Raw genomic sequence first — 12,856 nt, 5'->3', positions numbered from 1 at the left:
GTTGTATTGCTTCCTAGTATCATGTTTAGGGTAATAACTAATATCATGTATGTTTTTATGGGATGCTTCCTATTCTTGCTTTATATCATGTTAGTATCATGTTAGGGATAAAGCTTTGATCTTTATGGTTTAGTGACATGCTAGGATTTGTTATTAATCTTGTTAGTATCATGCCTAGGATCTTGCTAATATTATTATGCTTTGAGATTGAGATTATTATGATGATGATTGTGATTATTATTATGTTGCTTGATATATATTATTATTGTTATTGCTTGATCACGCCCTCTCTTGCAGGTTTAAAGGGAATTTGTACTTGTAATCACGCTTAATAAGATAATTAGTAATCTTGTTTAGGCTAATATGATTATAATTCAAGTGATCGCCAATAATAGATTTGTTTGTGCATTAATATTCAACCAACATAGATTAAACAGGTTTAGGGTTAATCTATTGATTGTATGTTAGTCAGAAAGCGCACATGAATACGAGAAGACTAAAGTAGAGGCCTATTTAGGGCAGGTTCAATCTCTTTTAGGTTAGATTTGTACTCATCAATGCCTTTTTGTGGAAGAACTACTTCCATTATTAATATCCCTTGACAGCATATCAATCCTATAACCATCGATCCTCGCCATATAGAAATATTCATCATCACCATCCTCAAAAGATATAATTAGTTATCATCCTTTGTTTTACTAAATCGTAATACAAAGTTGACTAATATATGTAGAATAGAAGTTTTTATTGGCTATAAAGATTGTTACATAATATTCAATATCATAAATATTTTCCTAATTCATAAAACTGTACAGATTCTTCATAATTAAAATGATCAAGAAATACTTGGTATTATTTTTTTTTTACAATTATTCATAATTTGTAATGGACCATTATTGTTATAGAAAAATAGAGGAGCTGCTAACTATAAAAAGATGTTTATACATATGTTTTATATAGAGTGATAAAATGTAGAATAAAAATATCTTATATGATCAATTTTACCGTCATTTTTTTTGTTTTTTTTTTTTATTTTTATTTTTATGATATATAATCAAACATACAATAATTGTGACATATATAAGTGATTATGTATACATCGTAGTAAAGATATAAAATGCCAAAAATATTAGAATTTTCTATGTATAATTTTTAAGGAAAACACAATCATATTTTTACAAAGATGATTTATATTGTTTAAGATTATGCTAGATCGAACTAATTCATTTACTTAACGATGGTTAACTAATTAAGAAATAACATACACTATACATATATAGTCATAAGTTCAAATATAGATAATAGTAGTTTCTAGTAATGGGTGGAGACCTAAAAATAATCATGCAATGTAATATAAAATTGAGTGGGTCTATGTAAGAATCATGCCCAAAAAAAAAAAAAAAAAAAAAAAAAAAAAAAAAAAAAAACCTACGTATATAACTGGTGAATTAAATGCATGATACATAATTTTTCAATGATCACATAGTTTGAGTTATAGTAAAGTGTAGGGTGATTTCCATAAAAAAAAATTAAAAAAATTAAAAAAAAAATAAAAAAAAATAAAAAAAAATCAAAACCTACGTATATAACTTATGCACATTATGCACAAAAAATATGCACATTCAATTTCGATTAGATTTTTTTTGCACATTTTATTAAAAAAATATGCACATTCAGAGAAAAATTTATGCACGTAAAATCCTTCTCATTTTATGGAACTTCTCATTTGACCCTATATATATATATATATATATATTATCCTTTCAGCAGGTAACCGGTTTTTGGGGCTGTTGGAGGCAAAGTTGAGACATAGTTAGGATTATTAAGAAAATAAACCACGACAATAATTGAAATTATTAAAGTATATTTTTCCTAATTATTAAAGTGTATTTTTCCTAAATAAAATTCGTTGATCAATTAAGAATTTATAGCCCATTGAAACATAGTCAGCCTTAATTAACACAAATTCCCTTAGTATTATCTTAAATTTCCTAATTTTGTTACATAATTAATGGATTTTTTTTTTTTTTTTTTTTGATGGAAATTAGTGGATATTTTTAGATAAGCATTTCTCATTCCAAAGAATAATGGATAAAATTATATAATGTGGCATAATCAATTATCGATTCATTTCCTAAACAATCAACCAATTATGTTTGTCACAGTAAAATTTTCTTAATTACATTCACATTATTATACCTAAAATCTCCTTAATGAATTCACATTATACGGAATATTTCATACCAAAAATATTCACTTTATAATTTCTTTACTATTAATAAAAAGATTCATTCATTTTTGTAAACAAACTAGCCATCAACTAGTACCTCTGCCTATATATACACACACATTCATTCAGCAATTTGCAAGCCTAGCACTTTCTTTATATTGTCATTAATCCCTCAAATATTAGCAAAAGCCATACTTTGTAAACCTACCAATTTCCTTTTGCCATCGTTAAACAATATACACACCATAATTTTACAAATAAATTTTATGTATGAATTAATCCTCCATTAATTCTAGCATAAAAAGCCACTAATTAAGATATTCCTTCAACCAACGTTTATGCAATGGCTAGCAAAAGCAAAGTTAAACGCGGTAGTCGAGTGCCAATTCCTAGCCAAAAGCCGTTCGCTACAACCTTGACGTCTAACCTCAAGGAGACGTTTTTCCCTGATGATCCTTTTAGGAAATGGAAAAAACAGCCATTTCAAAGGAGATTACTTCTAGGATTACAATATTTTGTACCAATCTTCGAATGGGCGCCTCGTTATCAATTCAAGTTGTTCAAAGCGGATTTGATCGCCGGGATAACCATTGCTAGTCTTGCTATTCCTCAAGGAATTAGTTATGCTAATTTGGCTACTTTACCTCCTCTTATCGGCCTTTGTAAGTTGTTTTATACACCAATACTTTATATTTTTCTATACACGCGTTACATAATGTCACCAAATGGTCTTAAAATAACATATACGTGGTACTTTATTTATCATTGACATTAGTTTTTGAGTAGCAAGAGTTCATAATTTACATAACAAATAGATAAAATTAGAGTGATTTTTGATTAAATTAGTGACAGATTTTAGGGTAATTGGTTATTAATTATTGAATGTGCTATTGATAGAATCAAGGTGAATTTTTATCAAATTAGTGACGAATTTTAAGGTGATTGGTTATTAATTAGTGAATTGGATTTGTGGTAAGTTTATGTGGTTAGTTTATCAGTTTATGTGATTTGTAGTTAGAGAATTGCACTTGCATTTGAAAAGAATTATGATACTCCATAATACGGAGTACATTTATATGACTAGTCATTTTGCCAGAAAAGAAAAAAAATAAATAATACTCCGTATAAATATATATTTGCGTAAAGTAATTTTCTTTTGGGTAACTTGTTTATAGAAAATTTCATTGTCCACATAGTCATAGAGATGACATGTTAATGACATAGAAGGTCTAATATACATATCTTTTTTTTATAAATAGTAAGGAGAAGGATCTTGTTTTAATCCTCATTAATTTTTTTGGTTTAGTATTTACATATATGGTACATGGAGGTAAGAAGGAAAGTTAAAATATCCTAACCCTCAAGCGTCATAGTTATAGGACCTTATGACCTCATAATTACAAGGTGAATCCATAACCAGTTACACCAATCCGTATTTGATAATAATTAATATATTCATTGTATTGATCAAAGCCAATGGGTCAAAATTATACTTTGTACACAACCTTATCTAACACTTATTTATTGGTGCCACATAAGATATTACTCATCATATCTATTTTTACTATCTTTTTAATAGTTTTACTATGACTATGATAATAGAAATGGTAGTAAACCAGGGAATGAAATTAAAGAAAATTAATAAATATTATTGAAATTATGGTATATATTTTATATCAATCACTAAAAATTTGGAAATATATTTCTTGCCATTTTATTGTTTGGCCATGTTCACTTTACCTTATTTTTACTCAACTTAAATTATTTTATTATATAACATGTTCACTTTACCTTATTTTTGCTCAACTTAAATTATAAAAACGAAGGCCATAGTATATTTTCATACAATAATATCGTGCTTATTACTTATTAGTTATTACCATTACAAATTATTCCTTTAATTTTTATTTGAAAAACAACACAAGGTAAAGGGTGCACATATATTTATTTTGACAATTTTTATTCACCTAATTCATATTTATTTTAGTTGAAAATGAAATAGATAGTCTTCATATATTTTTGAGTTGATAAGGTATTTATTTTGGAAATGTAGACTCAAGTTTGGTACCACCATTGGTATACGCAATGATGGGGAGTTCAAGAGATTTAGCTATTGGCACAGTTGCAGTTGCATCTCTTTTGTATACTGATATCTTGGGTAAGGTCGTCAGTCCCACCGATAATCCTAGAGAATATTTACATTTGGCTTTTACGGCTACTTTCTTTACTGGTGTTATTCAAGCTTCCCTTGGCCTCCTCAGGTAATTCCTTCGTAAAACACAATCACGTGAAATTTTGTTAAATTTGTCTTGAATTTTACTTTTCAAATATGCAACTTTTATACTTAGTGATTTTTGTCATGCGGAATTTGAGATATTTTAATTATAAAATTACATTGAAATTCGTGTAGATATCAAATTGGATAAACATTAAAAAACAAAGAATATTTCAAATTAGCTTAACTCTATAAATGACATGGAAACTCCTTCCTATACAATATAGTACCTCCGTTAAATGTTATGTGTAACTTTGAGCCATTATTTATGAGATATAAAATATTCCAAATTTGCACATAATATTTAACGGAGGAAGTACATGTTCATTATTACTTGAATTTATATATTGTTTGTACATTTTTTGTGAGATAATCACATTCAAATAAGAACTTTTGGAGATAGGGATATACACATTTAAGTTTATACTTCATATTATTTTTATTGTAATGGTACTTTGATTTTTATATCTTTTATAATTAGAAATTTATGGTATGATGAAAAATAATATTCTATCTTTTTGTGGTCCTTCGTGATTTTTTTGGCGACTATGATATTATTAATAAAGCTATAAAAATGTAGTAATATTATAGTATAAAAACAAAAATGAACTAACATTGACAAAAATTTGTATGTACAGACTGGGATTTATTGTGGACCTACTGTCGCACGCCACCATATTAGGGTTCATGGGAGGAGTTGCAACAACTGTTAGTTTTCAACAGCTTAAAGGAATTTTGGGATTAAGACACTTCACTCACAGATCCGATCTTATTTCAGTTCTAAAGGCTATTTTCTCCCAAACTCATGAGGTATTTTTTTAGCACAAAATATCAAACTTTCATGTACAATAAATTTATGTGTAACGGTTGTTAAATTCATAAAAAGAAATACTATATATACAATTTTACATGTGTGTTATGTTATTTGAACTCTTCATTTCACCTCATATTGCCCCATTAATCCCAACTTTGTCTCGTCCGTCAATATTAATCCCTACTTTTGATTATTCACTATCACTCTCAACTTTGCACCCTATTAATTCTATTGCACCCAACCGGTCATCCAGCTTGTTATAGGAGGTTACCATACACGGGTCAACGTGTGATAGGTCTGATTTTAAAAAAAATGAAAATCAAAAATAAAAAACAAAAAATTCAACACCGCCAATACCCAGCCGCTGCCACCCATAGCCAAGCCAGCCCAACCCTTCCCCTCGGAGCGCCGATCACCGAACATTCCCCCTTCCCCTACCCCGTTGCCGGTGCTGCCCCGACCACCTTCCTTTTCCCCTTCGATCACCACGCGAACCAGCATTAATTCCCCAAATCCCAAGGAAGGAGGCCACGAAATTAGCCACGAACGACCGAAATCGGCCGATTTAGGGTTAAAATCAACCCTTTAGTCTGAAATTCGGCCGATTTCGGCCATTTTTGGTGGTCGTATTCATGGAGAAGTGGTTGTTTTCGGTGGGAAAACGGTCAGTTTAGAGCTAGGTTTCTCGTTAGTCGTGGGCTAGAGAGGGGGTGCGTCCGACGTCGAGGTGGGCCAGGGGTTGCGCTGCACTTCTTGTGGTGTTGGTAAGGTGGCTAGGTTGCGCTGCTAGTGGTTGGGGCTGAGAGAAGCTAAAGAGAGGTGGCGATGGTGGAAGAGGTTGAGGGAGGGCTGTTGGGGATTTTTTTTTTATTTTTTGTTTTGTTTTGTTTTGTTTTTTTAATTTTTAACCTCTTCAACCGGTTCCAAGTAATTTTGGTGCAATAGAAATTAATAGGGTGCAAAGTTGGGAGTGATAGTGAATAATCGAAAGTAAATATTAATATTGGCGGACGAGCCAAAGTTAGGATTAATGGTGGCAATTTTTCTTTTTTTTTAGTTCAAAAACATGGAATCTTTTCAAAAAAAATAGTCTAATTAGACGCTTGGACACGTACTCATGTTGGATTGAGTACTCAACTTCAAGTAACATAGTATAGTATATGTCTTTCAAATTATTAAGTTTATTGTAAGATTTGCAAACATAATAAAAGTAGATAGTATTGTAACTTTGTAAGTACTTGATAGACCAAAAAAAAAAAAAAAAAAAAAAAAAAAAAAAAAAAAAAAAATTATCATATAACTAATATATAAAGCTAAACTTTTAGCCAGGCCACGAGACAGCGACACTTGGCATTCCAACTTTTCGCCAAGTGTCGCGCCACGTTGGATAGATTTGGATAGACTTTGTACGATAAAAAAGTTAGTTTAGAATTTTATTTTCAATCATATTTGGATCGTACGATAAAAAAGTTCGTTTAGAATTCTATTTTCAATCATATTTAGATAGAATTTTGGGATAAAATTGTTACTTTAGAGTTTTACTTTCGATAAAATACCAAATACAAAATACCAAATACGAGTAATAAAATTATTAGTTTAGAGTTTTATTTATTTTCGTAAAAATACCAATATTTCATATGTACCCATTGAATTGTAATTTTATTCAAAAAAAAAAAAAATTAGATTATAACTCTCAGCTCAATAATTATCATATAAATTTATTTTGTATATCATAATATTTTTTGGAGTAAAGGAAGTAAATCAAAACGTACAACCTCCATTTATAATATATTCTAATCGATTAAAATACTACCTCCGTTAGTTTCTTATTAGGTGCAACAACAAAGGAATATTTTATGTCTCACGAATAATACCCCTTTGTTGCACATAATAAGAAACGGAGTTAGTAATATACTTCACAATCGGGTAGGATCGCAAGTCATTTCGGATTAGGTCACAAGTCATACGGGTCGAGAAATGTTCAACCCTAGCCCTAAAGTTTTGGGTTAAGGTCAATTTAATAGACTCAGAACAATTTTTTTTTTTTTAAATTTACTTTTGCTAATTTTGAGAAGTTTCTAATATTGCATGCTTACTTTGGGTTTTTTTTTTTTTTTATGTATTTAATCGAATATTTTCACCAATATTATTATTAGCCATTAAATGCCTACTAATTTAATTCGTCATAAAAGCACATTAATTCCTAATTTATTTTGTATTAATGACATATTTTAAAATTTAACATATAGATTAAAAAATTATCTTGAAATTGAATAAAACAACCCGGACATCGCACAGGTCACAAAACTACTTTTACATTAAAAAGTAACATGTCAACTGTCGCCAAATTGATCAAAAAAAGTACTATATATGACAATTAACTGATAGAGAATGACAAGGAAGTATGTTAATAACGAGATTAACACCATTTATCACTTGCATGACTAAGGATTACCTACTTAATTCAAGAGCTAACCAAATATTTGATATATTTAATTTGTTTAATTAAGTAGCTAATCCATAATAATACTAATTTTGATCTTTTATTTGTTGTTATAGTGGAAATGGCAACCGGGGATTCTGGGTTGTAGCTTTCTGTTTTACATGCTGTTGGCAAAGTTCTACGTGAGTATTCATGTCCTCTAAAGTATAAACATTTGTAATTATAAATTCAGTTTATTTAAATTTCAGGTTTATAATTTGTTATTAAGTAGTTTCAGATTTATAATTTGTTAATAAGTAGCTAATACTACCAAAAAAATATATTCGTAAATATGTTGAAGCATAGTCTTTCTAAATAACACACCACAATGATAAACGAAGAGAATTAAAAATTTTACAAGGCTTGTATTACTCCTGGCTGGCCTATTGCCTTATAGTTTTGGGATTAAACCTCCATGCCGCCATGGGTGTTATGAAGTGGACTATCTTACTGACGGTATAGAGCTGAGTCAGATTTACAGTTTCATGGGAGGGAGAGTGCTTAAAAAAACATAAGAAATTAAAGCGATCAATATAATACTTTGATCAAACTTATATCGACCCAATTAGACTTCCAATTTTCAAGAAATAGGTACCTTCTTACAATTATTTTGGTGACAAAGTCATTTTGTTCGTAAAAATATAATTATGTACTCCTTCTATCCCCTTTTTTTTGGCACCATGGGCCTACTTTATATTAGAATTTTGTGAGTTACATGGTGCAATGAAATGGGGACAGAGGGAGTATGTTATACCAATTTTCAAGTGATAATGTCATTTGTTTATTTGCAGTTTTTTAGATATGTAAAATTATTTGAATTGAGAGAATGATTGACCAAAAGATTAACATTTGAGATACCTATAGCTACATTAGAACTTTCTAAGATACACTCGTATGTGTAATATGCTAAAGTGCTAAACTAAAGTTATCGATATCAATCCTTTATTCCGTATGCAGACTAAGAGAAAACCGATTTTCTTTTGGATAAGTGCAATGGCTCCCCTCACATCTGTTATTCTTGGAAGCTTGCTGGTCTACCTCACCCATGCCGACAATCATGGTGTCCAAGTGGTAAGTAAGCATGTATGTTCTACATCATATATGTTCATATGGTATTTAAACAACTTTTTACACAAATTGTTTTGATGTACTGTTAGATCGGACATTTGAAGAAAGGACTGAACCCGCCATCATTTAGGTATTTGGCATTCGGATCACCCTTCCTTGGCAGTGCAATTAAGACGGGAGCCATTACTGGAATCATAGCATTGGCTGTAAGTTTGATTAACTAGTCATCTGAACAATATCATTAATATGATTAGTATGCAGGTGTAAATGCATAATGCAGTAATATTCTAATCAGTCAAATGAGAAACATTGGATTTATTTGATGCTTCATTCGTATAATTGCATGAATGCTGTCCATGAATCAAACGTGCTTAATCCTATTCGTGCATTACATTGATCATTATCGTTTTATAATCAGTAAGTACAAGTGCAAGTACAACTTCAGTAAATTTAAACACTTTTTATTGATCTTAGTAAAAAAAAAAAAAAAACAGAGGATAATTTGTCAAAAACAACCTTTTAAAGTGCCTATTTTATTAAAAACAACCTTTTAAATTTTTTTTTGCAACTTCAGACCACATTATAAATTTTTTTTACCAAAGACAACCTAATGCTAGTTTTCGGCGTTGACTTTATTTTTCCGATGTTGACCACGAGTGTGTGAGGCACGTGACCTCATATATTGCTAATTATACCCCTTTCCCCTCCAATTAACTCCTATTAAAACCCTTCAAAGTGACAAATTACTTTGAGAGAGGAGGGGATTTAGTACGAGTGAATTGGAGGGAAAGGGGTGTAATTAGCAATATATGAGGTCACATGCCTCATACACTCTTGGTCAACATCGGAGAAATAGAGTCAGCGCCGAAAACTAGCATTAGGTTGTCTTTGATAAAAATAAATTATAATGTGGTCTGAATTTGTAAAAAAATATTTAAAAGGTTGTTTTAAATAAAGTGAACACTTTAAAAGGTTGTTTCTGACAAATTTTCCAAAAACAGATATGTATGTCAAAAATACCTGTAACAATCAATCAGGTGATCAGCTCAAGAGAACATGGCTTATATCATATGACCCTTACAATTGTAACAATATAGGAAGGTGTAGCAGTGGGACGAAGCTTTGCATTGGTTAAGAACTATCACATTGATGGAAACAAAGAGATGCTCGCGTTTGGGCTAATGAACATTGTTGGCTCATGTACTTCTTGCTATCTCACTTCAGGTATGCCTATGTTTTTACTATTGGATTTTATAACTTTCCTTACATGTCGTCCCTAAAATTTAATCGCTGTAACTTACAGGAATATTTTCAAGATCAGCAGTGAATTTTAATGCAGGATGTCAAACAGTGGTGTCAAACATAATAATGTCAATAGCAATGATCATAACATTGTTGTTCCTAATACCCTTTTTTAGTTTCACCCCGCTTGTGGTTCTTTCGTCTATTATAATCAATGCCATGCTTGGCCTCATCAAATACGAAGAAGTCTATCATCTATGGAAGGTTGACAAATTCGACTTTATCATCTGCATAAGTTCCTACCTTGGTGTCGTCTTTGGCAGTGTGGAGAATGGCTTGATTACCGCGGTATGTTATGCAAGAACAAATTTGAATCCCCCTAAGAAAAACCAGGCTAATGTGACATACTGATATGTATTGCAGACCAATGGTGTATAAAATATAGCTACTCTGTATTCTGGTTTTTCAAGAGCTCTAAAAAAATCTTATATTGTTTGTGTGCAGTTTTGCCTATCTGTAGTGAGACTTTTGTTAGTAGCGGCAAGGCCTAAGACCGTGATGCTAGGAAACATACCAGACACCGCATCCTACAGAAACATCCGACACTATGAATTGTCCCAGAGAGTTGCTGGGATTCTCATCCTACAGATTGATGGTCCGATCAACTTCGCTTGCACTAATTACCTAAGAGAAAGGTATGCGTATTATGTGGCTAGTACTAGCTCCCTTTGTCCAAAATTAATAGTGATATCTTAAAATAAAACGTGACTGTTTAATCTGGACGAAGATAGTATTAAACTTACTGTAAGCTGCTTATTTAAGCTCAAGATTAATTCTATCACATTCTAAATTATTGCAGAATCATAAGATGGGTTGATGAAGAAGAAGATAGAATAAAAATTTGCAGAGGACAAAGTCTGCAGTATGTTATACTTGATCTAGGAGGTAAAGTTACACGAAGTACATTATTTCAATCAACTGGTTTAATTTTTCGAATGTCTAAATGATTTCATTTGTTATCGCAATCAAATTCAACCAAATCCATACAATTACTCTGATGAAGTTTACATAGTAAAACATATCTATAGCAACTAGACATTTCTTTGCAGCTGTCGGTAGCATCGATACCAGTGGGATCAGCTTGTTAGAAGAAGTAACAAAACTAATTGAAAGAAAGAGTTTAAAGGTACAAATTTAGCCTTAAAATTCACACTTCTCTTTTTATTTTTTCTAGACTGTATTTACTTAGTTTTGCTTCTGCTACTGCAGCTGATATTAGCAAACCCAGGAAGTGAGGTATTCAAGAAAATGCATCTTTCCAAGTCTATTGAAATCTTCGGCGAGGAGCACATACATCCCACAGTGGCTGAAGCAGTCGAAGCATGCACATTCATGATGCAAGCGAGTGAATCCATGTCCACAACCACACAGTCCGAAAATAATGATCCAGCAGATCAGGTTTAGTTCAAGGGAATCCTTTCTCAGCCACCACAATTCTTGCTTGGAAGAGCACTGAGTATCAAGAGTTCAAGACTATCAACGATGGTAATCGATACACATTTTGTAAACTATGTGTAATCCTAGATTCCTAGAGAGTAAGAGAGTCGGGGGTTTCTTGTTTCATACTATGCAGTGCCAATGGAATGGCATTTTGAAAGATCTGATTCTTCTTGGCTAGACCAATATCACATGCATTGTTTTTTAATGTCTAGGAAAAGTTGTAATTTCTAAATTAGTAATGGTAAAGATGAATAATGAGGAGCAAGAGAGTTCAGCTATCATATACGAGTACAGAGGAAGTAAATTTTTGTCAATCTTATATTAGTACAGGTAGTGGTGTTAATCAGCCGTGTCTGCTCGTGAACTGCGTGAGACTCATCTTGGTCAAAGCTCAGAGATCTTAATGAGCCAAGCCTGAGCTATCCTTGGCTCGACTCAAAAGCTCATGAACAAGCTCAATTTTTTGTATACTAGTTTACGTTCTCCCTGAGTTGCTGAATGTTGGAGCTTTCATTCATAGTTTTTGTTGTTGAAGAACCAACAAAAGATGGAGAAAGAAAATAATCTCACATCAAAAGATAAGAGCAAGCGATAAAATACGTAGTATAAGTTATAAAAGCAAAATTTGAGCCTTGTTGATTTTGGGTTTGACCTTGATCAAGCCTTGAGAGCCAAGTTCACCTTTAGGAGTTTTGAGCTTGAGCCGAGCTCAGTTTTTCAAGCTTAACAAGCTTTGAGCTCGATTTGAGCCTGGGCTTACGAGCTTCGAGCTCAAGTCAAGCCTACCTAAGCTTAGTCTTGGCTCGGCTCATTAACACACCCAAGTACAGGTAAGTAGAGTAGTGTGGAACAGTATTAAGAGTTCATCCCTCCGCCTAACTGACAATTCTATTTTGATTCTAGAGATTCCAAAGTAAATAAATATGAAAGTACTATATACTCAATTGTTATTAAGAAAGCATATTTTGTGTAAAAAATTTGAATATATTTATGCTTAAATGTTGTATTAAAACAAAACTACAAGTATCATTTACATATGAGCATCAGTACTAAGTAATTTATTTTTCATATCCTCATTAGTAGGGGCATTTTGACAATTAATTTTTTAATAGAAACAAAACCCTTCACAACTACAGCATCTCTCATTATGACCTGTGACAAAAAAGTAACTTCTTATGAATTTGACAACTAAATCACAACAATAAAACGCATGTAACAAAAAATTCAGCTCTTCAACCCACTTAG

General features: G+C 31.5%; 1 protein-coding gene across 1 annotated transcript; it reads left to right on the top strand.

The window, feature by feature from the left end:
- The first annotated feature begins 2,573 nt into the window (after nt 1-2,573).
- Nucleotides 2,574-11,575, top strand: LOC145580963 (sulfate transporter 3.1-like). Its single transcript, XM_081638041.1, has 12 exons — nt 2,574-2,892; nt 4,284-4,491; nt 5,144-5,315; nt 7,879-7,944; nt 8,759-8,872; nt 8,959-9,075; nt 9,967-10,093; nt 10,173-10,459; nt 10,616-10,806; nt 10,971-11,056; nt 11,221-11,297; nt 11,381-11,575. Exons 1-12 carry the CDS (start codon nt 2,574-2,576, stop codon nt 11,573-11,575), a joined length of 1,959 nt encoding a protein of 652 aa, XP_081494167.1.
- Nucleotides 11,576-12,856: the final 1,281 nt, after the last annotated feature.

This window comes from Chenopodium album, chromosome 15 (assembly GCF_948465745.1).
Source record: "Chenopodium album chromosome 15, dcCheAlbu1.1, whole genome shotgun sequence".
In the NCBI taxonomy this organism is placed as follows: Eukaryota; Viridiplantae; Streptophyta; class Magnoliopsida; order Caryophyllales; family Amaranthaceae; genus Chenopodium; species Chenopodium album.
The sequence above is the reverse complement of the archived record's forward strand: the minus strand, read 5'-3'. Positions and strand labels throughout refer to the sequence as shown.

What these genes read in the sequence shown, in the direction of transcription:
- LOC145580963 (XM_081638041.1), top strand. Translation starts at nt 2,574, where the DNA reads ATGGCTAGCAAAAGCAAAGTTAAACGCGGTAGTCGAGTGCCAATTCCT. An exon ending in GCTTCCCTTGGCCTCCTCAG is followed by an intron (nt 4,492 to 5,143) that starts GTAATTCCTTCG and finishes TTGTATGTACAG; the next exon opens with ACTGGGATTTATTGTGGACC. An exon ending in TTTTCTCCCAAACTCATGAG is followed by an intron (nt 5,316 to 7,878) that starts GTATTTTTTTAG and finishes TTGTTGTTATAG; the next exon opens with TGGAAATGGCAACCGGGGAT.